General features: G+C 35.1%; 4 protein-coding genes across 7 annotated transcripts in view; 1 reads left to right on the top strand and 3 right to left on the bottom strand.

The window, feature by feature from the left end:
- LOC130461358 (protein FAR1-RELATED SEQUENCE 5-like) overlaps window positions 1-1,428 on the bottom strand; it is a 31,822-nt gene extending 30,394 nt beyond the window's left edge. The window contains exon 1 of the mRNA XM_056829435.1: window positions 1,295-1,428. Coding sequence (XP_056685413.1) covers window positions 1,295-1,370 — 76 coding nt within the window. The 5' untranslated portion in view covers window positions 1,371-1,428. The remainder of the gene's footprint in view (window positions 1-1,294) is intronic.
- A 3,749-nt stretch (window positions 1,429-5,177) lies between these two features.
- Window positions 5,178-9,823, top strand: LOC110779024 (nucleolar GTP-binding protein 1). Of its 4 annotated transcripts, none has more exons than XM_021983553.2 (3): window positions 5,181-5,340; window positions 5,969-8,028; window positions 9,489-9,823. In XM_021983553.2, exon 2 carries the CDS (start codon window positions 5,991-5,993, stop codon window positions 8,016-8,018), a length of 2,028 nt encoding a protein of 675 aa, XP_021839245.1. In that variant the 5' UTR covers window positions 5,181-5,340; window positions 5,969-5,990; the 3' UTR covers window positions 8,019-8,028; window positions 9,489-9,823. The 4 variants fall into 4 exon arrangements, with proteins under 4 accessions (XP_021839243.1, XP_021839245.1, XP_021839244.1 ...); XM_021983552.2 differs by having other exon boundaries at window positions 9,482-9,823; XM_021983554.2 differs by having other exon boundaries at window positions 9,471-9,823.
- A 1,543-nt stretch (window positions 9,824-11,366) lies between these two features.
- Window positions 11,367-12,435, bottom strand: LOC110796230 (thaumatin-like protein). Its single transcript, XM_022001276.2, has 2 exons — window positions 12,297-12,435; window positions 11,367-12,219 (listed from the first exon to the last, which is right to left on the bottom strand). Exons 1-2 carry the CDS (start codon window positions 12,355-12,357, stop codon window positions 11,543-11,545), a joined length of 738 nt encoding a protein of 245 aa, XP_021856968.1. The 5' UTR covers window positions 12,358-12,435; the 3' UTR covers window positions 11,367-11,542.
- A 4,302-nt stretch (window positions 12,436-16,737) lies between these two features.
- On the bottom strand, window positions 16,738-24,622 carry LOC110796228 (uncharacterized). Its single transcript, XM_022001274.2, has 8 exons — window positions 24,406-24,622; window positions 24,209-24,264; window positions 21,582-21,725; window positions 17,767-17,840; window positions 17,561-17,615; window positions 17,416-17,478; window positions 17,192-17,319; window positions 16,738-17,095 (listed from the first exon to the last, which is right to left on the bottom strand). The coding sequence occupies exons 1-8, from the start codon at window positions 24,449-24,451 to the stop codon at window positions 17,017-17,019; spliced, it is 645 nt and encodes a 214-aa protein (XP_021856966.1). The 5' UTR covers window positions 24,452-24,622; the 3' UTR covers window positions 16,738-17,016.
- Window positions 24,623-26,046: the final 1,424 nt, after the last annotated feature.

Below are 26,046 nucleotides of genomic sequence, written 5' to 3'. Positions count from 1 at the left end.
ATGCTCTTCTGCACCTCAGCATTAACTGTCTTTCCCATATCAGCTTGGAACTCAGCCAAAATAGCCCGAAGAGCACCCACAGAGACGGGCATATCTGGGTTCTCCTCTATTACTGTATCTGCCCGAGGATCCAGGTGTCCTCAAGGAGGGGTGCGATTGGCCTGGTCGTCCTCCTCACTAAGCACCTCCACCTCGGCAGCATGACGTGGTGTGTGCCCTGCCGCAAATACCCGAGCGGCATCTCCAGTGATTCTCGTGGTCGGCGTCTGATGCTCAGTCGGCATTTCACTTTCGAGGGGTGGCCGCTCTACTCGCGTAGGCCGCCCAGTATCATTGTCTTGTCGTTGATTTTCCATGCATGCTACCGTACCTCCCCACAGACGGCGCCAAATGTTGTGGGATTTTTCCGGTGAGATACCCTGGAGGTTTTCCGGTAACTGAGAACTTAACAAGAATGTATTTTTATAGAGAGAGAAAGTAGAGAGAAGGCAGAGCAGCAATTGCCCTTGATTGTATTGATTGTCACCCCTTTTTCTAGGGAAGTGGGACTATTTATAGTACTAGGTTTTGTGGGAATAACCTGATATTCACTTTACATGATTGGCTAAGGTATGGGAGGTGGACATGTGTCCTTCCTTCTTACAGTTTTCTGGCCCTTTTTGGCAATAGTGGGCTATTTGGGCCTATTGTGCTTATTTATACTACTTAGGATACTTACTACTTAAGCCCCTTTTCAGGTATAGGTACAGTACATACATTCATACACACTTAAATACAAATACATATACATTGTAGATACGTAGATTGATACCCATACTCCGGAGTAGACTTCGTACGGTTTTTTATTACGGGGCGTAATACGTGCCATGTATCACATCCTCATTGGTACACGAAGGCACGGTGTTTTTGCCCACAACAAAATGTATAATGTTTCATTGCAAAAACAAAAGAATACAATACTCTAAAATCAATTGCATAGAACAATACAATATTTTGTAAATAGCTCTTGAACCTAATCCCCATAATTGCCAATTCGAATTCCATAAAATCAATTATCTACTACCCAGCTTTCGGATACAAATTCCAAATACGTCATTCCGATTCTAAATACAAACTCTCAAATCCAATTCTAAATACAAGTTAGGTAAATTCTAATTGTAAATTCCCAATTTTAAAAATACAACAACCAATTTTTGAGGATGAGTTCATATAATAAAGAAAATCTATTAAATAAAATAATCCCCAGCAATACCCGTAAAAGTTCGCGAATTTGCAGCAAGAGGAGAATAATTACCTTCAAAGATTGTGAATGAGATGGGTTGTATGGTTGATGATATCCTTTCCAGAACTCGCGAATTTGCAGTGTTCATAAGATTGAATCGTTGTTATCATACAGGTTGAAAGGAGGTTGAAAGGAGGACAGCTGAGAGAGTTTCATCACGAGGGAGAAACTAAAAAACTGAAAAGGATATTTTTAGTTTTTTACGGGGGTGCGTCAAAGTAACTAAAGGTTGCGTATAGCAACCGTGTTAATCAATGTGAATGGGGGGAATTAAGAGAGAACGATTGCAAACCTTTAATCAGCCTCGAACTCGACTCCATCTCTAACCAAGATCTGTAGGATAATGAATAGGTGAAACACCAAAGGAGGTGGTGGAGTTTAGTTGGTGATGGTGGTTGTTGTAGAGTTCGAGGGAAGAGGAGACAGATCAGAGAAGGAAGGCGCATGAGACAGAAAATTAGGTTGGAACAGGGGAGAATGGGAAAGAGGGCAAAAACGTAATTGCATACCCATAAGGCTAAAACAGTCAAAACACTATGCTTAAGAGAATTGTTATTTTTGGAAGAAGGATTTTAGGGGCATGACAGTCTTTTTACTATTCCAAATAGCCATTTTTTTTTCTTTTAAAAGGTTTGTGATACGACCGATTTAGAAAAATGCACCATTTAATAAAATGTAAAGGAGTATTTCTTAAGGAAAAACCGATCCAATCCAAAACCTGTTCTAAATGGGTTTGTATGGACCAGACCGACGACCGGAAAATATTTTTTTTCCGACTAGGAGACCGGACCGATTGACTCCCGTCAAATAATCAATCTGGTCCAACGTTGGTCTGATCCATTTTTCCGGGTAGGATCGATTTTTGTACAATTTGTTTTTTTTTTTTTTGAGGGGATTGTACAACTTTTCTTAGGGCACGGTTGTTTTAATTGAAATAAACTAGCTTTTGTCCCGTTCTACGTACGGGTTATGAAACTCAATTAAAAAAAATGATAAATTGACACACCAAAATGATAAAGGTATAAATGTATAATACGAAGTACTTCACTAAAAACTTTCACTAATAACTTTGATAGTACGTACTACGTAGACAAATTAAAATTTTCAAAGATATATTGGATAGAAGCACTACTTTTATGGAATATATAATATTATGAGCTCCCACAAGACCACAAATACATTCTTAGTTTAGGAGTATATCTTTTTATCCAAGGGGTTTTAAAAAAATGAGAATAAGAGAAATATGATAGTACGGAGTAACTATGCTAAGCATATGTATTCTTTGGATAAACCAAAGAAATCCACAAATCTTCAATATGCAAAGAAACTCACCATTGTTGTTTGTTGGATTAAAAACTATGTTTCAGTTGCCATGTTTACATAAAGTTTCGCACCCTATCCTTTGCATCACAATCAAGAAAAGTACCAAAAAGGAAAATAACCTAAGAATTAAGAGTTGTTGATCAAGCTAACCAAACATGATATGTCAAAATTCTGGAAAATACCAAAGCATAAACCATTTTTTTAAAACTCAAAATTATGCTTATAGAGTTAGGGGTGTGGTGGTAGTAGATGTCATACAGATTTCTAAACAAAAATACATCCATGTTTGTTGGTCTTTTAAGTCGTTTGTAAAAGAACTTGAAATATGATGACGGTTGAGGCAAGTCAGGCAACGGGCAGGGATGCAAAGAAGATGCACCGTTGATTTAAATGTGCTAAAACGTTTAATATAATGATAACATTAACTAATACCAACCTCATTAGAAAAAATATTTTTCCTGAAAACAATGGGGTGAGCATGAATTAAAAGTTCATGACATAATTTTAACTTCCACCCACATATAGGAAAATAGTAAAATTCTTCGGAATGAAGAAATTTAGCAAAATAAGTTAGGGAGGAATGTCGGTCTATAAAAAATTGTAAACATGTAGGTTTAATAAATAGTCAAATTCATTAACCTGAGAATTATAACCATCTGAAACGTTTCTCATTCTTGATTCTCCATAACCGCCAATGTATTAATCAATTTAATTAAATTGTTCTAAATGGTTAAACTAAATTTGGAAAGGGAAAGATGAAATGTTGAGGTGACTTATTATACATTAAATGAAGAATTGATTATGTATTCTTGGCCACATGTCTTCTAAGTGGTGATGATTATGTGTCCGCCACGTATCTTCGAAATGATGTTGCTTACGTGTCCTTAAAATAGAGATGATGTTGCGATGCACGGGTTAATTTAATTGTTTTTTTATGTTTTATATACATTATTGCAGTCCAATTCTTTTATTGGATGATTTGAAGCCCAATATTACGTGGTTTATATTTATAGAATATCAAATTCAAATAATAGAGGATAAGGGTTAATTTATGTTACATATTCGTTTAATCTTATCTTTTTCATTCATAATTATTTATCGTAAACTATTTAGTTATCGGATTAAGTCTTTACACAACGCTATTGTACCAAATATGCATTAATAGGGTGTTTGTACCAAATATACATTAAAAGGGTGTTTGTATCACTTAAAAACGTAATAATAATTAAGATAAAAAGTAAATAGATTAGAGCTTGAGTTTGAGATAAAAAAAATATTGATTTATCAATTTATAATATTAGTTAGTAGTTACGTGGCTTTTCTCCTTGAGTATGAAACCAAAGAAGGTAGTAGTATGAATTATAAAAGTCGGGACTTAGGCAATGGAGGACAAGGATCCGATTTTGATAAGAAAAACTAAAAAAAACTGTTGTTGTATTCTCGGAAACCATTAAACTTGATTTCTTCAAAGAGTTTCAGAAACTTTCAGATGCAGCATGTGACTTGAATTCAAAAATGTGCATTGATTGGTTTTATTTCTTCTATACTACACCTTTCTTGGGTTAAATGCAAAAATAAGACCAACAACTCATTTATAAATCAGTTGTGTACGTCGAAAATTGAATGGCAATAACATTTAACTATTCAAGTTTCTTGATGCATTTTCTTCGATAAGTATTCCGATCCTTAATCTTGGCAACTATCCCATGATCACAAGTAGCCATAACAGCAGTCGTCATCTCAGCAATCCCCAAAGTAATAGCTTCTCCATCAAATTTGCTCTGTAGCAGATCGATAGCAGAATTACGTAATTAAAAAAGGAATGTAAGGTTTAGATGTATATATATAAGAAAAGGGTTAAGATAAAATTTTGTTGAAATCTATCTTTATCATATTATCTACCAATTTAATCATGGCAAGACTCTAATCTATCTTTATCATATTATCTACCAATTTAATCATGGCAAGACTATAATCTATCTTTATCATATTATCTACCAATTTAATCATGACAAGACTCTAATTTTTTCTTTTTTAATAAACCTAAAATATTTTAGATATGATGACATGGAAATCCTACGTGGACGCTCTAAATGCTCTCCAAAAAACTCCCCTTTATTTATATATATTACTCCATCCGTTTCATTTTGTTTGTTACGTTTGGACTTTTGCACGTTTATTAACGTATAATAAAGATTTTTTTTCTTTTTTATTAAAATAATAAACCCAAATAAAATCTCAATCCACTAATCACTACAACAACCAATAAGATTGTTTTATTTATCAAAATGAACCAATAATTGATAATCACAAAGATTGCTAACTTAACATACTTGGGAAATTGTAGAGAAATTTAATGAGTTGAAAAAATTAGACCAATTAGAATTAAAAGTTGGCACAAAAAATGATAATATAATAAGTTTATAAAAGGAAATATTCTCCCATGTAACAAACATTGTGAAACACCCTAAAAGGAATACGTAACAAACATTTTGAAACAGAGGGAGTAGATTAGATTGAGTTATTGAGGTATTGATTTGTGCCCAAAAAAATAAAAGAAACGAAAAAAACCAAATGGAGTCGCAACTGGCAAGGTAGATGCTGTTCTTAAAACCCTTGTCCACTTAAAACCCCAACTTCTCTCCTCAAACAAAACCAACATCTTCTTCTCGGCGGCGCCTCTGTCAACCACCTCTCCTTCTTTGCCTCTGTTATTTCCAGTGTCGGCAAAATTTGTACGGCTTCCTTTCCTCCCTACTTTCTTCAATTTTCTATTTCGTATCGATTTTCTTTTGAATCTTTTTATTGATTTTACCTGTATTTATAGATCCAATAATTTTGCATTTTCATGTGGGGATGGTGGATTTTTTCCCGATATAATGTTTGAAATGATGAAATCTTGTTATTGGCTTTGTTTTGGTGTTGTTTTCATGTCTAATTAGTCTATTCCCACTTCGTTATTGTATTTGAGAATCATGTTATCATTTCCATCCTGCTCGTATGCAGTAGAAGGCATAACGAGGTAGGCGGTTAGGTTTAGGTCAGTGATGTCTGATCCGTGTATTGAGGAATTTTCAACCAGTATAACATTTTAATTGTCAGGTCTAGTATAATATGAGCTATAAAACTAACTTGCGTAATAAAGCTCTAATCAAATAAGGCTTTTCTTTGTACAAATCCATTCTAATATTGCCGTATGCCCTTGTTATTCTTTCTGTGGTTTACTGTGAAGCTTGTGCTACCCCAACTGAAAACCATTATTTGAATTTTGGTTCTTATACTCTGTTTATTATCCTTTTCTATAGAGAACTTCTTTCTTTTACAAGTTTTCAACCTTTGATTCTGTTTATTTTTCTTCTTCAGGGTTGATCAGTAACTTGTAACAATGGTGCAGTATAACCTCAAGAAAATTACGGTTGTTCCCAATGGGAAAGAAATGATAGACATTGTTCTATCTCGAACTCAACGACAAACCCCAACAGTTGTCCACAAAGGTTATGCAATTTCTCGTCTTAGGCAGTTTTACATGAGAAAAGTCAAATACACACAACAGAATTTTCATGAAAAGCTTTCTGCCATTATTGATGAGTTCCCTAGGCTCGATGATATCCACCCTTTTTATGGAGATCTTCTCCATGTTCTTTACAACAAGGATCACTACAAGCTTGCCCTTGGTCAAGTGAATACTGCAAGAAACCTGATTTCAAAAATCTCCAAGGATTATGTTAAGCTGTTGAAGTATGGTGACTCACTCTACAGATGTAAGTGTCTTAAAGTTGCTGCTCTTGGTCGAATGTGCACAGTATTGAAGCGAATCAGTCCTAGTTTGGCTTACCTTGAGCAAGTTAGGCAGCATATGGCAAGGTTGCCTTCCATTGACCCAAACACAAGAACAATTTTAATTTGTGGTTACCCCAATGTGGGTAAGAGTTCGTTTATGAACAAGATTACTAGGGCTGATGTAGATGTGCAACCTTATGCATTTACAACAAAGTCTCTCTTTGTGGGTCATACGGATTACAAGTATTTGAGGTATCAAGTGATAGATACCCCTGGGATTCTGGATCGACCATTTGAAGACAGGAATATTATTGAGATGTGCAGTATCACTGCTCTTGCACATCTGCGAGCTGCAATCCTCTTCTTTTTGGACATCTCTGGATCATGTGGATATACCATTGCCCAGCAAGCTGCGCTCTTTCACAGTATCAAATCTCTTTTCATGAATAAGCCATTGATCATAGTGTGTAATAAGACAGATTTGCTTGCATTTGATCATATTCCCGAGGAAGACAAGAAGCTGGTATTGGACATGAAAGCTGAAGCTCTGAAAACAGTGATTGGTCAGGGAGGCGAGGCAACTAATGAAGAGGGAGTTCTTCTAACAATGAGTACTTTGACGGAAGAAGGGGTTATGGCAGTGAAGAATGCAGCCTGTGATAGATTGTTAGATCAGAGGGTTGAACTGAAGATGAAGTCTAAGAAGATAAATGACTGCTTGAACCGTTTTCATGTAGCGATGCCAAAGCCCCGAGACCAGAAGGAAAGGCCAGCTTGCATACCTCAAGGTGTCCTAGAAGCCAAGGCCAAGGAAGCAGCGGAAAAGGCAGAGAAAGAACATAGAATAACTGAAAGGCAGTTGGAGGATGAGAATGGTGGTGCTGGTGTATACTCTGCTAGCTTGAAGAAGCATTATATCTTGGCAAACGATGAATGGAAAGAGGACATTATGCCAGAATTTCTTGATGGGCACAATGTTTATGACTTTGTCGATCCTGATATTCTACATAGGCTTGAAGAGCTGGAGAGAGAAGAAGGCCTTCGTCTTGCTGACGAGGCTGAGGAAGACTTTGAGATGGATGGTGAGGAATTGACAGTAGAAGAGAAAGAGGCATTGGCAGAAATCAGGAGAAAGAAAAGCATTCTCATCCAAGAACACAGGTTGAAGAAGAGCACTGCTGGGAGCAGAGCTATTGTGCCGAGGAAGTTTGATAAGGACAGGAAGTTTACGACTGAGAGAATGGGTAGGCAGTTAACCAAAATGGGGATCGATCCTTCTGCAGCTATATTGAGAGCTCGTAGCAAGTCAAGGGGTCAGAAAAGGCAGAGGTCACCTGAAGTGGGAGGAGAAGGTGATGTCATGGATATGGATGTTGAGCAACCCAACAAGAAGCTGCGTGCTCTCTCTCGACCCAGGTCTAGATCTTTGTCACGGCCACCAGGTGAAGTTGTTCCAGGAGAAGGATTTAAAGACTCAATCCAGAAGGTCAAAGCTATTAATCTTGCCAAGAAATCTTCCAAGAAAAGGAACAAGAATGCACACAAGGGAGAAGGCGATAGAGTCATTCCTAATCTCAAACCTAAACATCTTTACTCTGGCAAGCGCGGAATTGGTAAAACTGATCGGCGTTAAGTCATTTCTGGTACTTTTTTGTTCTTGTATTTCTGTTATTTGTTCGGATTATTTTTGTTTGATTTCAACATGAATTACTATTATTTTTGCTTTTGATTTCAAAGAGATATTACATTTTGGGACTAAGGTTTTGTTGTTGTTGTTGTTGTTGTTGTTGTTGTTTTGTTTATAGTGCTCATCATTGTACACCTTTAATTTGATGTTGGTTGGTGTTTAGTTTGGGTTTTTTGTTTATGAATATCTCTTTGAATAAATAGCTCAGTTTTTCCGCACTATGTTTGTTGTCATTGTGGCTTCTGACTCTGGTATTCACGTCACATAAAATCTGAATTTCTTATCCATCTGACATGAGAAAACGGATGGTTAAGTGTTTTTTAAGTTGCTTTGTTTGTTATCTTTTCAGTTTACTAGCTTCAAGATTTTGTTCTTTTGTCTTCGTTTTTTTAAATTCCCACCTTTTGTTTGACCTGTTCAGTATTTTTACTGATACGGAATCTGGCTGAAGGAATTTCTTTGACACAAGTAGCTCAGGGTGGAAAATTCAGTTGATGTGTTTCACTTACTTACGTACTTATTTACCTGCTCTCTCCTTTGTTTGAAATTGATTTATCTGATTCTACAATGGGATGAAACTAGTTATGAATCATGGGAGACGAGGTAGCGAATTTTCCCTTTTCATGAAATTAGCTGACTTTCTTTTTCAGGCTGTATTGCTATAACTCCGTAAGATATTATGGAGTATTAGTTTGTGAGGCGCTGTTATTTCATTTGTAATCTTCTTAACAAAACTAATGATGATTTGCGTATTAGTTAAATGAGTGAAATCTTCTATGAAGGCTCCTCGTATTCTGCTGCTATATATTACTATATCTTTGATGCTCGAAATCTGCTGCTAAAACATGATTATTGAATTATTGTTTGGCAATTTTCAAAGAAGTGCAACATCTTATGGTGCAATAGGCAACTTCTTTGATATTAATAAATCATTGAGTATTATGTGAAGAGCAAGGATCTTACTACCCTATCACTCTATCAGTGCCTCCTCAAGCCTTAGGGTAGTTAAAAAGATCCTAGGCTCAGTTAGTTACTTACCTTGCTGATGGAGGGAGCTTCCTGCAACATCCTAGTTTTTCTATTAGCAAGTATTATAAGACACACTGATGTTAAAGTTCCGTGGAGGAAAATGACTTGTAATAACCCAGCTCCTCCAAAATGCACCTTCATCAGTTCTTAACAGGTAGTCAACGTGTGATAATCTCAGCAAGATTGGTATTCAATGTGATAAGCAATGTTGTCTTTGTGGTATAGATGATGAAACAAGTAATCATCTCTTTTTCTTATATGATTTTTCAAGCGAGGTTTGTCGTTCTATTTTGAGTTGGCTTGTCAGTTGTCATATAAAGACCTGTTGGTGATTGGCATACTGAGTTGCAGTATATTAACCAACTACAGTCGAATTCAAGCTTGCAGACTATCTACAGAATGACAGTTGCTGTAGCTGTTTACCAGATTTGGAAAGAACGTAATTCAGATTATTGTGTACACCCGTTGCTTCAGATTTCCAAGATTAGCAAAGTTGCTGCCTTCCAGTTAGGGGTGTTTGTTTCTTTTGTGGCTTGGATGTATTTTGTTTTGGCTCTTGTTTTGCCTTTACTGTTTTGTTGCTCTGTTGCCTGCCTGTTGGCATAGGCGCTTGTTTGTTTTGTTTTGTTAATATAATTTTTCTATTTACCAAAAATAAATCATTGTTTTTAGGGATAATAAATCTATTTTGGAAAATAGAGATTTTTACAAGATTATGCTAATTTTTGATAATATTATGAATTATGTTCCTATTGTAAAAGCATGTCATTGAATACGTAGTAGTACTTTATTTCATGTCTGTCTGTTTTTCTCTTCGGCGTAATTTTAGTATTACACATTGTGCAATTGTGTTGCTGTATTTCTTTATTCATCCATTTCAGTGCAACTTAGGTTCAAAGTAAAATCATAGTTTTGTAAGGCTTATACTTGATTTGCAAACCTGTATTAGAATTATCTTTATAACAACATTCGAGTTAACTGCATATTTGGGATCTTAATTTTGCCAAAAATCACCATTTGAGACCTCATCTTCTTTTTGTTACCGTTTGGAATCTCATCTACTTTCTCTTATTTCTTTGGTCAAAGTTAACTATTTGTGGTTAAAATAAGTTAGGTCCATGTGTTAGAAACTTAGAATGAATATTTTATTATACAAAAAAATACAGGACTACGGAGTATTTGTTCACTACTGTTCCCTTTCAGTGTTGCCAACTTGTTTGTTTCCCTGCACATTTTGGTATATGTTTTCAGTTGAAAAAATATTAGCTGGGAAAGCTAAATTGATTCTTCAACAGAAGGTGCATGTTTCAGCTGCCTGGTATAAAGCACAAATTATCTTCCAAAACCCAAAAATTGACCGATTTTCCAGGATTTTTTTTTTTGAAGAAGACAACGTCATAATTTAGTTAACACAAATAAGTTTGTACGAACAAAATTGATCTCGTGTAACATTAAACTCCATTTGAATAATTCATACAAGCATTGAATATGAAAAAATGGAGGTAGAAAAAGAATCGAGGTAAAGAAAGAAGAAAAAATGTGGGAAACAAGGAGGTGAAAGAATATATCAGAATAACTAACAATTTCTTGGACGGAATATGTTAACGACTTAACAGGTGTCTAAAGTCAATTTTTTTTTAAAAAAATTAGGTGTTAAAATCAATTTTTTTTTAATAAGGAGTTAATAAACAAAACTGATTCTAAAATCCTTAAATATTTTCCGAAAAAGGACTTCTATTTCAAATGTTTTTAGAAGGGTTAAAAAGCTCCTGTGAGTTAAACATGAGTTAAGTGGCCGGATTCTTAACCTAGGTTCCAATTGGTGAAAAAAAAAATGAGGTCCTAATTGGTGAATTTTGGCAGAAGTGAGACCCCAATTTTGAGCTTAACTCACAATATTCTGATATATTTTCAGCGACATTAATAGTATAAAATCTACATGCTCGAATCCGAAGACTTGGAATGTAGGTAAACAGAAATGTGCAAATATGCTCACTGAATTGTTTTGTTCAGAGACGCTCCCACTTATAACTTTTAAGTAGAGCTCCTTAAAATTACAAGCTAAGCCCCTCCTGTTACAGAAGAGCAATTGCAGTATGATGAATTGATGATTGGGTTAGTGATTAATTAATTCTATGACTTGTTAATGCGAAATTATCTTGGTAATTCTATCCTGATGCAATTTTGTACTGCATGAATCTATAGTATAAATCTACATGCTCGAATCTGAAGCCTTGATATACCCACAGTACTGCTAAAACAGAATTGTGCAAATACTCAGAGTAAGTATTTTCTTTAAAGACGCTCTCACTTTTAAGTAAGTTGAAATTACAAACTCGAAAAGACAATCTATGCGACTAAGCCCCTCCTCTTGCAGAAGAGCACTTGTAGTAGTATCTTAATTTAATACTTGGTATTTTGTATGAATATAATGAAGTACGTTATGTTGGGGGACAAAATGTAACAACATATCTAGGAGCTCTGCATCTGTTAAGACTAGAAGAATCATCAAAAGCATAGGTGTATGCCTTTGGACAAATAGCCTTAAACAGATTTGCAAACACAGTTGGTTTGCATGTTTTAGGGTCTGAGAACTCGCCTGTACAACAGTACTTAGCAGATTGCATAGCTAAACAAGCACTCTTACAACCAACCACTTTATTCCCCTTCTTTACTTCCAATGCTGATGGACAACATACATTCAGATCTGCATCACATTTAGCCACACCACATCCAACCCCTCCTCCTACCGGCTTCATAGAAACCGGTAAGTTGAAACCATCAACAAGGCTGACATCATAGTAATGCAGAGGTGAAGCAGAGGTGCCGAATGTCATCTCCACCACCGTTGCTGGTGGTACACCACTTGTTCCTCTGCATGAAAGTTGACTGCCACAATCACCAGTCTCACATTCGCCTTTTCCTTGTGCATCAAAGTTACAACCTTGTCTACCCCATAGTCTACCTGCCCATTTCTCAGGCAGGTCTAAAACAACTTCTTCACCACTGTTGAGTAAGAAGCCGCCATCTTTAGGGTTTTGTTGACCCGGGTTTCCTAGGATTCCAGGCCACACCCCTTCGTTACAGTTGTTAACGACTATCAGCTGAAGAGCACCATCTGTAATCGGAAAAACAGGTCAGTTTTGTTTCATCAAGTATATTCTTTTGAAAACAAACATGTTAATGAAAACATACCTGTAACAGAGATGATAACTAACAGATACAGGTAACAAATAGAAACATATAGATTTCCCATGGCTTAGCTTTGTTATTTGTTGTGTCTTAACTTTTAAGTTGAGATAGTGAGTGGGACTAACTTATAAATAGAGTTGCCACAATCTTCCAGAATGAATCTCTTGTTTTCACTTTTATGTAGTTTTATCTATTCTTTTAATATTTCCTTTTTTTGTTCTATTTTTGCACTTTCCCCTTTAAAGATCATTATTCGAAAACACTCAAAATCATTCTTTACTAGTTTAGGGCCCGTGCAACGCACAGCTACTACTAAAACAATTTATTATTTAATAGTAACTAAAAGACTTGTGATATTAGAAAAACATGAAAGTAAAAATGATATATGAAAAAGTATAAATTTAAAGTTGTGTAAAAAAATATATTCAAATGAACTAAATTTGCATATTACTATACAAAGTTAAAAACTTATAGTCGTTTACTTGTACGTAGAACGGTCTAACAACGTTACCCAAACCCGAATGACTCAAGACTAATTTTCGAAAAGACCCGAGCATAACCGAGTTAGTCAAATACAACATACTTTGAATTGAGTAAAATCTTGATAAATAAACATATATGTTAGTCTACTTACCATGTATTATTTTTTTAATTAACATTCTTACTTACCAGTTACCATGTATTATATTATTAATAGTAGGCTAACATTAGAAGTTCATTTATCAATATTTTTTTATATTTCTTATCAGATTAAAAATTTATAATAATACATAATTAAAATCATATCATAAAGGAAAAAATAATATTGATTTAGCTTTCCTCCAATAATATATTATGCAGTACACATCTATGGTAATTAAAATATATTTTTATCTTAGTTTCCTAAAAAAACGTAATGTAATTTATTTATTTTAAAGTAAAAAAATTAAAAAACATTTTGGCGGGAAAAAATCGCACCAGGAAATGACACGTGTCATTCCTGGTGTCTCTTTTAGTATATAGTAATAGATTTTTGGGAAGAAGTGTGAATTTATCCATTGCTTCCTAGACAAGGTGCTATCATTTGTCCGTCATCATATACAAAAATACGGAGTATAACTTTTTGACTAACTTTGAATAATCTTGGTCATAGTTCACCAATTGTAATTTGCCATCCCAAATTATCTTAAGTGAGTTTTAAATTGCTTTTAAATTTTTTCAACAAATATGTAATTGCATATATTTACGGTCAAAGTATGAATTGACAAATATGTCCGTCAAACTTTTACAAGTACTTAAAACGAAGGGAATATATAATACTACGTAGCTCATTTGGGAGGGCGTTAAATGAACAAAAAGATGTTTGTGTATTTCTTTATAGACATTATAGTTGATTGTGTTTGTGTATGCGCCCCAGCTTAGATGAAGATAAATTTGATGAATAACTCCATATCCTATTATATCCATATGTGAGCCCACATGCACATCATGGAATTTGAAGGTTGCTTCTTCCTCGAGTTATACGATTCAATATTCATAGTATAAATAATCTTTTAGTACTCCAAACTCTAGAGATTCGAAAGCAGCATTTTACATTGTGGAAGCCGAAAGCTAGCTAAAGTGTTTCCCCTATTACTTAATTTAAGGTTTGAGCATTTTTGTTATTTAAGTATTTTTCTCGGGCTTGTAAAACGGTACATATCTTAATTACTAATTAAGCGCAAATTTTTAGATTACCCATGAAGGAGATCAATTTGATTAATTTGTACTATCTCCAAGTTTTTACGCTTTGAAATATGTGTCTGTAATATGAAAATTTTGACCGTGAATTTTCACTATTATATACAGTATACATTAAAAAGTTATCAGGTGAAATCTTATTAAATTCACCTTGTTATTTATTTTTAAAATATCTACTTTTTATAATTTTTGTACACACACCTTTATTGGGTAAACTAGATTAGGTCCCATGCACGCACGAATTTTCAAAATTTTAACCATTTAATTTTATAAAATCTTTAACTGAAATATTTATCCCTTAAATCAATTGCATAACTAATAAATTTGAACGTATTCATTTTATCATATAATATACAATTTTTGCCCTAATACGTATTATATATTTTTTATGTTTAATACGGAGTATGATGATTTGACCAAAATACTTGATATGCTTAATATGCTAATTTGACAAAAATATTTAGTAAGAATATTTTCTAGATATGACTATTTAACTAAAATATTACCAAAATTGTCTAATAATATCATATTTCATAATCTTATAATTTTTTTCATATATAAACATTTATGCAAAAGAAGAGTAAATAAATAAAAAAAAGAATAAAGTATATATGTTTGTTTAGTAAAGGGATTTTGGGGGAAAAATTTTGCATCAGGGAGTGACATGTGTCATTCCTAATGTCTGTTTTAGTATAATGGACTCCGTAATAGATATTAGACGAAGTATTGATTGAATTCCGGGTAAATAGTAAGTACGGATAATTTTAAGGAACAGGGGTAGTATAGTATATGTAGGTTGCCCAAATTAGTACTCCCTCCGTCCCGGAATACTCGACCCGGTTTGACCGGCACAGAGTTTAAGGGACTTGAATTGACTTATTTAATTTAATAGCTAGTAGTTGATAGTGGGGTATTAGTTTAATGTAGTTAGTGGGAAATGTGTGAAGGGGTGGGGTTGGGGGAGAGTAGGAGTTGAATTTTTAATTATTTTTTGTATGGAGTAGGGGGTAGGTGGGTTAATAGGGGTGGAGTGAGAAATAATATAATATTGTTAGAATATTTCCATTTTTAAAAACAGGTCAAGTATTAAGGGACGGCCCGATAAGGAAAACAGGTCAAGTATTCCGGGACGGAGGGAGTATAGTATATGTAGGTTGCCCTACGTATTCATGAGGCAGAATGGTTGAGAAATGTGCTTGCAGATATTCCGCTGTGGGGGAAGCCAGCTCCTTCAGTTGCACTTCACTGTGATTCGCAAGCGGCTATTGTTGTGGCAAACAACCATGCCTACAATGGGAAGAAAAGGCACATTCGTTTGAGGCACAAGGCCGTCAAAGAATTGTTGTCAAGTGGGGTGATATCACTAGACTATGTAAAGTCTGAAATGAACATTGCGGATTCGTTAACGAAAGGCCTATGTAGAAAACTAGTTTTAGAAACATCGGAAGGGATGGGCTTGAAGCCCATTGAATGAATTGTAAAATAATGAACTCCTACTCACAGAGTTCAAAGGACGACATTATGTTATAATTCGGAAGCACAAAATTTTATTTTTTGTCCATCCCCTAGATGTTATAATGTGCTTGCTACAATCGGAAAGAGGTTGAGCATACGGCTCTTAATGAACCCATACCGTACCATATGTTTGGTGGTGTGAAGGTAGCTCACACTTGATGGGATTCACCTACGTAGGTGTGGAAGTGTGGCCGCTTCCTATGAGAATTGCGATGTGGGCTATTCTCTAGAGCACCTATGAGCATATCCAGGTCGGACGTATGGCCAGTATAAGGCGTCACTTTATTCGCGGAGTCAGAATGTCATACATATTCAGTTGTGTGCTTTAAGTGACGGGTTTCTAACTCCCTATCAAGTTCAATACGAAAGTCACTTGGTAGGAAAGAGATCATAGCTTAAATGTCACTAAGTGTTAATTCAAGTCGAAAGACATTGACACCTATTCAATTGTTTTGTTTTGCCCAAAACCAATATCCTTCTCCTTTTTCCTTTCTTTTCCGCATATTCGAACCTGTGGGGGATTGTTGGAAATTCTCATTGGGAAACACAAAGGGAAAAAAGTGAGTGAAAATAAAAGAGTCCCACATGGAAAAAAACTCTTCATATTCTCCTTGTTTATTAATTGGGGAATGAGTGTAACTCTTGTTTAAGAAAGCGTGAGAGTGGTATGGGTGGACACATCACACAAGCGCGCGCGCGCCGGGCCGGGCCGGGCCTTGGTACTTGGGAATGCGGTTCGCGGGCGTGGGGTGGGTTTTGTGGGTCAACCCTATTCTTTTTGGTAACTGGACCGTTCTGGTTAAGTCATTGTTACCGGAATCTGTATTGATTACGTAACCGTTGGATTAATTCACAAAAATACGAAAACACATTCTTTCTCTCACAAAAAAAATTATACGTTATGACTCCATCCGGCTTTGTGAGTGCACACAACGTCGGAGTTGCGCTAATCCTGGACGGCGACCGCATTCTGTTCTACTGCACCGGGAGGTAGCGCGGAATCGTCTTTTAGGACAGTGGGTGTCCACGACGCAACAATTGTTCTTCGTTCAGTTCATCGAATCAGATAAGTTTGTTCTAATTTTTGGTTTAGTCGCAACAGGCATTGCCCGAGGTGTTAATTGTTAAAGAGGACCTAATCCAATTAGTAGTATGTGAAGAAACAATGGTGTGATTAATAAATAAAGTAAGGTTGCTGTAAACTTAACAGTTCCTTCTCAACACATTATTTTTCTTATTACCAGAATATTACCCTTCTATTCAGTAAACTAACGGTACTGGAATTATGTGGGTTTCAATTCAGTGCCATTTTTAATCATAATTTTAATACAAGTGAACGTGAATGTGACCAAAATAGGGGCACTTACAACATCGACTTACAAGTTACAACCAAACGTCCCCTAATTTCACAAGTCTACTTCTAAACTCGCACTTGGAGTTATCTTTCGGTTGATCAACATTCACTTTCATGATACTGATTACAAATTCCTCATTGCAATTCATATGACGAAAAGCTGAAGCCAGATCTTCCTTCATTACTAGATTTTAGCTCAAGCTTCTGAAAAGGACTGTAAAACAATATTCACCAATGAGTCAACCAGTGGAAGGTCTAGCTCCCCAATGCCAAGTATATATTTTTTTTTAAAGAAAGAGATGTTCCGTACCTGCTATTAGGATCGTAATAAAAGCCATTGATGGAGCCATCACTACACGAGAAGCACACATAATAGAATCCCGCTATTGTTAAGCCACAGTCTGTACCGACATTTACAAAATACTGTTCCTTCCATCTCTGCATAACAGAACACAATAAAATGGTTCAAATTTTTAGTTGATATTGAAAGTTATCCCTCAATTTCTGATATAGCAGGACATCAAATCATCTTACCATAAAAATGTATGGATAGTTACTTAAGTCCAGTGACTTGCCACCATCAGCCTCCACTTGACTCTAATAAGACATCATATATATCAGACTACACCGAACAGATGTTCTGCTCAGGCACAGGAAGGAATGATTTCGAATTACTTACCAGAAGGGGTGCAAAGGACGGAAACTTTGTCCAGTGTCTAACATCATCCTCAGGCCTGCAACAAAATTTCAAACCAAGAGATAAATTTGATCTAGGAAAGTTTAGACCTCATATTTAGGGCCTAGTTGATCATCTCTCCAAAAACTAAGGGGCCTAAAGGGTAAAGGATCCTCATATTCATTCAAGTTAAAGGATAGAAACCTCACGTTGCCTCCCATTTTCCAGTGAAGAAAGTATAATTCTTGGTATCAACAATTTCCCCCTCCCAAAAAGTAACCACCTGTAAGATGTAAAAGAGAAGCTTAATCAGCGTTGCACCATTGGCATTTAACAATAAAGATTGTTAAGGAGACAAAACAATCAATTCTAGTAATTCAAAATGTTTTGAAAGTCCAAGATAGGCCCGCCCTCCCCCTCCCAAGAAAATGATTTTCTCTCATCCTTTGTCATATGTCAACCCCAGCTGGGGCTGGCCATTTGGGAAGCCTGTTCCAACTGCGCTGATGCATTACCGCTGCACCAATCATTTGGAAGAAGGCAGAAACCAGTTTAAATACAAACTGTGTTCCCTTTGTTGTTTCTTCTTTCTTCTCCTAATTGACGTTTTATCCTTTTCTTTTTATTTCTGTCCATCCCCGAGTTTAAATTAATGTTGTATCACTATTGAACTTTCTTAACCGGAGAACTTGAACATACAAGAGTGAGAGGTTTTGCAAAAAACCAACCAGAGAGCCATGAAAACTGCATCAGTTGATTCAGTACAAAACAAAATTACAAGGTAAACTCTCCAATTTATTTGTATTTCCTATGACTAGGAATAATCCAAATAAGTAGGATACAAAATAAATCTTCCTGGACTTGGGTTACATCGTTGCAACATGATATGGGAAATATTGGTTGACAATATTGCTTTTCACTTAGAATTTTAGAAAGAGGTGAGAGATTGTGCAGCATGTTTAGAGACAATGAATTCCAAGGGGAGACACAAAGCAGAGATCAGTAAATCAAGTGATTTGAAGTAGGTGGTCGCAGGAGAAATCACAAGTGGGAGAAAGGTAAGCATTTCTCAATTGAACACTTATTTAAAGGGGAGAAATGTCCAGAACATATAGAAGTACTTGCCAAAATTGGTGAGTGACTGCAAGAGATGATAGATTTTAAGGGGCAGTTGCAAAATTACAAAATTGCATCAGAGAAATTCAGAACAAGAAATAAACAAGATAAGACATTTAACAGATATAATCAGCTTAACCATTTGCTATATCCTTATACAATATAATTGTAAAAACAAAATATGAAAATTTTCATAGGTTACTCTGATGATGTCAATTCTCAATAATCTAGATTTTGTTGTTAGTACACTGCCTTCTTCCTCTCATAAATAACAACCCTTTCTCTTGAAATATTAAAAGTCAAACTTTAAAATTGCTCAAGATATTGTGATTGCTTACTTTGTATCACGGCATGCTTCAAATTTACCGTCCTGAATTCCCAACATATCTCTACGAATTCAATTAACGTTCCAATAATGCCTGTTTTTATTAGCTGTTTCCAGCGTTTCTTAATATTGTGAAAAATTCCACTTGGACAAACATTACAGAATAGAGAATGCACTCTAAGACGCAAAACCTAATTTTCACTACAAGTTCCATAATCCAAATCAGCAATTGTACAAAAAAACAATTACGGCCAAGATATAAATTGTGGAATCTGGAAAAAGTATACAGATAATATGAGACACTAGGGCTCCGTTTGGTAGGGCGTAAAACGTTTTCATGGAAAACGATTTTTCCCTTTTTAATCATTTTACGTTGTTTGGTTGGGTAAGGGATGTAAAACTATTTTCCATTACTCTCTCAAAGATGGAAAACTCTTTTCCATTTGAAAGGAAGGGAAACCACTTTTCCTTCTTTCCTCCTTACCTCCCTCTCCTTTCTTCCCCTCAATCTTCACCATTTTCACCCATTTTCTTTTAAGTTACCAAACAAAGGAAAATTAGTTTGGAATTGTGTTTTCCCTTGAAAACCATTTTCCATGGAAAATCGTTTTACAATGAAAATGTTTTACGCCTTACCAAACGGAGCCTAGGTAATCACTAATGAGATAATATCCTTCTCAACAAGAGCCACCAGCCCAACATTCATCCTAAAGCTCCAGTTGATGAAAAATCCTTTTAGGCCTAAATGCACTCATGATTATAGAGTGTACTTCTAACCGTGAAACATTTTTATGAACATATTCGTGTGTCTGATCTCAGCCAGCCTATTGAACCACCCACAAGCAAGTTAACACAAAGTTGACAAGGAAATCGGCAATGAGGATGGATTTGATATATGAAAAAAAGAAAAAGAAAAAGAAAATAGAAAAAGAGAGGGAGGGAGGGGGAGGGGGTAGTGGATAATGAATTAGGAGATGATATCAGTGTGGGCCCATTTAGTCACTCATATCCCTCGAGCACTCTTTTTATTTATTTTTCACAAGTAAAAGAGAATATTGCAACAGAAACCATTTACAACCTAAATTAGCAGATGGAAAGAGGTCACACCTTCTGGGAAGGGTTTACCCTAGCCAAAAGCTAACAAAAGAACTAGAACCTTATACAAAAAACAAGGCTAAAAGAACAATTTGTGCAAAATTACAAAGAATAAAACCAATTCCTATCTATGCTGCCACAATTTTCTAACATGGTAAAATATCATGTTCTAACATGGAAAAATTATACCATCCTGTGTATATATAAAAAGCCAATTTACATCATCAACTGCAGGCAGAGCTTGTAAATCACAAGTGCCACAATATCGAGGAGTAGGTACCCGTCTCATAAATAACCTATCATACTTTTGGTTTTTCTCATCATCTCTAAACACAATATCCAAATACCATAAGGATCAAGGACTGCCTTCATCTTTGCTTAGTTTTGAGAACACTTGTGAACATGGTTTAAATTTTATTAATTTGATATACAAGAAAAGTATTAGACTTTAGCTAAACTCGAAGAGGTCCTTGTTTCACTCTAATGTTAACATACCCTAAATTATTGGGGTGCCACACCCTTTGGAAAACTTAAACAAGTTTTGACTTTTTATGATTGAAAGAGAAGTAAGGTCACTTTAATTCACAATTTTTTTTGTTATGTCCAAATATTGTAAGCATGTACCAAGCTTGGCTGTCTGCATGGTAATAATGTTTGTAAAGTTCAGTCATGTTTCCTTCAACCACATGATCTACTGGCCTCCTGAGTCCTACTACTCTTCATTTGGAGTTCATTGAAACAACTTATCATTTAGCTTATTGGTGTTTGATAGCTTTATTGAGGTGAGTGATGCCTTATTTTGCCTCCATGGGTTAGATTAAGAAGCAAGAAGGCACCAAACTTCGGTGAATTTGAGACGATGATGAGGTCACATCTAGAATAAGAATACTTGGCCCGTTGATAGTAGCAAAGGGCCAAGTATTGAGCTCACGTTTATGTGTCATCTATCTTGAACCACCACTTCCGGTGTATTGAACCGCCTTGGATAAGGGAGTCTAGGTAACTAAGTGAATTCTACATATTTGCATTTAAGGTTTATAACAATATTCATTATACTATTAAAAGAGTGCATGATACCTTCAAAAATCTTGCCAATAAAATGACAGATCAGCAACTCTTTACATCATCATATTTTCTGCAAACAGTTCTATATTTCTGCTGGTATCATGATTCAGTCTCATAAGTTAAGGAAACACTAATTTTGTGTTTATCTGAAGTGTAAAAAACATACAAACTTACTCATCCGCTCATCTTTGAACTGATGGGCATAAATATTATAGAATTCCAGATAGTGGCATAAATCCATACATACTAAAAAATTTCATAAACTTCTATATAGTATCTACAACAATAATTAATAAGCATGATATAAGAGAGCTACATTTCATCAACTTCTATATAGTATCTACAACAATAATTAATAAGCATGATATAAGAGAGCTTGTAGATATCTCATATTTTCATCATCACAATGAAGAAGTGGCTTACCGGTGTATCTGCCATTGGAACATTAAGAGCCTCCATTGTGCCACATAAGTATCCATGGTCTAGGTCACAACCTTGTATACGTACATTAACTCTCCAAGCTTCATCCTTTTGTACACTGGAAACATTTTGAGTTCCAGAAAATGCCTAAAATAGAAAAATTATCACAATCATACATCACAGTATAACACAGAAAGCTGCACCTTTACGTCATACATAGGACTGCGGCATAAGTCAGCACTCAGAATTAACCTAGAAAGTGCAATTTCACGCGAAAGTAGCCAGGTTTAAATGGTATTTATGATTTTATTAGACAAAAAGATAACTACTCAAGGCTAATACATCAAGGTTGCATTAATTTCATAGACAAAAATAACAAATGACAGGCTAAAAAAGCAGCTTCATCATGTCTGCTTGCTGAAAAGTGATAGGAACAGCAGCAGTTAGGTCACTTTTAGTTCACTTGTATGATTCTGCTCACTCTTTTGATCAATACTGGCAGCTAATTGGCTGTTAGTCAAATGAGAAGTTGCAAAGGCTCAACAGGCACCAAGTACAGAAGTAAATGAAGGATATCTTTATTGCTAACACTTTTTCTCAAGCTCTATCAACTACAATTACTGCATAACGCTCATATTTCCCGTTTCAAGTCTACTAAATTTTGCCTCCAATTGCTTAGATAGGTTAACCAAAACAAAGATCTTTCTTCTTCGACATTACTGTATATAAGGCGCCCTTACAACTCAGAATCAATACAAACAATCTCTATAACTGCTGACCTACCTTTGCTTCCCAAGTAGATGGGATTCATTGGAATTCATCAATATACCCAGTATATGTGGAGTTATTAGCTCAAACCATTCAAGATTGACCAGGACCTTTGAAATCAATTACTCTCATAGTGAGCTCTCATAACAAAACCATGGTAAATTCGTTGGCCACATGTCAAAGGAATACTTTAAGATTAGACATCGCTTTTCTAGATCTCTTCCAATGGCCCCACACTGTTTTTAGGTCGCTACAGCACAAAGCTTAGAGGATAATGAACATAGTATACAAAGCATAGAATTCTCCCAACCCATTAAGAACTTCAAATAGGCCATACCACACCTCTCATCCCTTGTTCCCTTGCTCCTAAGCTCCAACACCCTCATTGCCTTGAGGACTTATACCTAGGAAAACGAAACCACTCACTGCAAACACAAACAAAATATTTTGAATTGCGTTTATTGGTAGAAAAACAGTTATCTCTTTCATTTGTAACACCAATATGTAAGGAGGCGTTCGGTTCAACCATTTTTGGAATTCAGACATGGGTTCAGAATCAACGAAACCCACATGTTTGGTTCAATTTTTTAAAATTTGATACCAGGGGACACCCTCCAAAACTCAAGGTATCGGTTTCTCATACCTTGGGGGGGGGGGAGGTGGGTATGAGCCAAACCCATGTATTTGGAATCAATTCTTTATTAAAAGAACAAGAAATTAAAAACCAAAAAATGTGCACTGCTCATTAGCCCTTTCTTCTTCCTCCCCTATCAACCACTTTAACCTAAAATAGAAGATCAAGCTGGAAAGATGAAGATCATCTCCTCATCAACCATGGGAATTACTATGGCTGGAAAAGAAAAAAGGAACAAAATATAACAATCATCCCTTCACTTTTGTACTTTAAAAATCATCAAATTTATACTATAAATTATGGTTTTTGCCATTAAACTATTGAAGTTTCAGATCCGAATTTTTAATGGAAAAACTCAACAACTTAAGTCTTTTAAGATTAATTTGAGTCTTGGTGGTCATTAGAAGAAGCGTCATTTTTTTGTTGTTGAAGGAAGACATTGTTTTGTTGGAGCCTTGGAAGAGCAGCAATATTGTTTCCATGGGGGAAAGGAGGAGGAGAAGGAGAGAAGGGCTGACTAAGAAAAAATGATTAAAACAAAGCAGAAAATTGAGTGTTAATTTTGTCTGATAAACCGAACACCTGGTTTAAGGTACGGATATGTAGAACCTGATTTCAGAGTTGAACAAAACACCCCCTAATAGGTTTACCTCCATCATTTGTACTGAATAACGAAATAACTACAGTTATGGCTTCTCATTTCCAGAAACATTGAAAAAACAAACACTCTCAAGAATATTTCAGGAATACACTTCAGAACAGTTGTTTAAAACTACGCTCAAACAACTTCTTGAGGAGAAGGACATGACATCAAGGTAGTGAAGCATGCTCACAGGAATCAATTTGGCAAAAGACATCATTCAATTTCAGCAAAATAAAATGGCAAAGAGCAGCTGCAATAACAATGCAAGGTACCAAACCAAATTACACAAGAATACATGCAAACATACAATCCCAATATAGAAATCAATTGCAAGAAACAATAAAACGCAAACCGGTCAACAACACGAGCTAAACAATAATGACTGCTATACTAAGATCTAGCTCAAACTAGGTAAACACACCAGCATTTACATTCCTCATAATGGCCAGTCATTCTAAAAGGATCTTCAATTTCTTAATATTGCAGAACATAAATTGTAGAAATTCATTGCCCAGACCAAACTTCCAAACCCCATAATTTAATAAAACTAATAAACGATTAATCAAAACTTAAATACACAAATACCTGCCCAACACTAAGTAGGGTGCAAGGTGGAGGTGAGGTGTGCCCAGAACATGAACCTACACAAATTAACCCAAAAATCACACAATTAACGCAATTTAAGAATAAATTATGAACACGATAAACCCTAAAAATGAAGAAAACAAAATTACAAGTGAATTAATGAAAAAGATACAAAATATTGAAAATGTTTGGTGTACCTGAGATTTGTGAAGGTGCAGAATTTTCCGAAACTCTCACAGGCATCCTTCAAGAAGGTAAACTTGCCGGAGTACGATTGAGCACAGGGAAATGTTTTGGGGCGTTTGGTTTGTTAAATGGAAAGGGAATCAATCGAATCACATCAAAATAAGTGTTCTTGTATTATCCCTAAAATTTATCTAATCTAAAATGTTTTTTTCATCTCACTACATGTTCTAAAAATATTGTTTTTAAGACAAATTAATTTAATACGAAGTAGTATTATTTTGCATGATATAGACTTATGGAGTGTGTTATTACACGCAATTTTAAAGTTCTTAATTTTATCGAAATAAAAAATTATAAATTTATGTATGCTAAAGATTTCTCTTTATAATTAAAGAATATCATACATTCAATTTCAATTGCACAATCGATTTCCAAATAATGGAAGGAAAAATAGCACAAATAAAAAACTAAATATTCACATTGTTGGGGGAAAAAATCAACTTTTAAATAATGTTAGAGCATAAAAATTATTTTGCACTTGATATGCTAAACACATTGTATAGACTTTGGTGTTTGGCGAGGTTGATGATGAACGCATGATCTCTTTAATTTTTTGTTTTCCCTTTATGAAATGCATATTACGGAACATACCCTTACTAATGTGTTAGATTTGTTTAAAAGAAAAAAAAAATCAATTCATATGTTTCTAGAAAGAAATCATTTCAAACCAAAATCATGTAATGTTTTCATTTTACCTAAGCAACTACATGCATATTCTGTATGACATCGAATTTATAAAGTTTCAGGCCCTGTTTGGTTAGGAGCTGTTAGCTGTTAGCTGATAGTTGATTTGACTAGCTGTTAGTTGTTTGCATTAGCTGATTTGACTAGCCGATTGCATTAGCTGTTTGTGTAAAAGTGTTTGGTAAATTAGCTGATAGCTGTTAGCTGTTTAATATGTAAAATGACCATTAAGGACATTGACATACTTTGTTTCTTATTAATATTAGACAAATATTTTATTGTGTTAAGTTTTTCTCTCTATATTTTTCTAATAAACATTGACTAAATAATTTATTTTTTTAAAATTATTCTTTATTTAATTTTTTTAATATATATTTTTCAAATAGATAAATATTACTAATGAAATTTTAAGCATGATTGCAATATAATTCAATTGTTTCAAAGTACTAATATAAAATTTATTACAACAAAAAACTAATCTAGTAAATATGGGGAAATGAAAAAGAAAGTGTGCGTAATGTTTTTAGGAGAAAAATATGTAGGGTACCAAGGTTGAAAGTGGTTGTAATAATAGGCAATAGTAGGACAAAATAGTCATTTTCATCCACTTTCTCAAACCTCTAATTGGAAAAAGCTCCTATATTGAGCTTTTTCAAAATTAGCTTTTTCACCCCAAAACTCTCTTCCAATCCTCTCCTAACCAAACACTCCCAATTAGCTTTTTCTAAAAGTCAAACCTCTAATTCACCCTAAAAAGCTCTTTTTCCCTCAAACCTCTCATAACCAAACACCCCCTCAATATCTATACTAATATATTAAAAGGCGTTGATAAACAAGCCTATGTGCCACGTGGCACTCGCACGAATCTCATTTCAATGTTCCATGTCATACACAATTATTTAAAAATG

This window comes from Spinacia oleracea, chromosome 5 (assembly GCF_020520425.1).
Source record: "Spinacia oleracea cultivar Varoflay chromosome 5, BTI_SOV_V1, whole genome shotgun sequence".
Taxonomy (NCBI): domain Eukaryota; kingdom Viridiplantae; phylum Streptophyta; class Magnoliopsida; order Caryophyllales; family Amaranthaceae; genus Spinacia; species Spinacia oleracea.
This window is presented reverse-complemented; position numbering and strand designations above follow the sequence as displayed.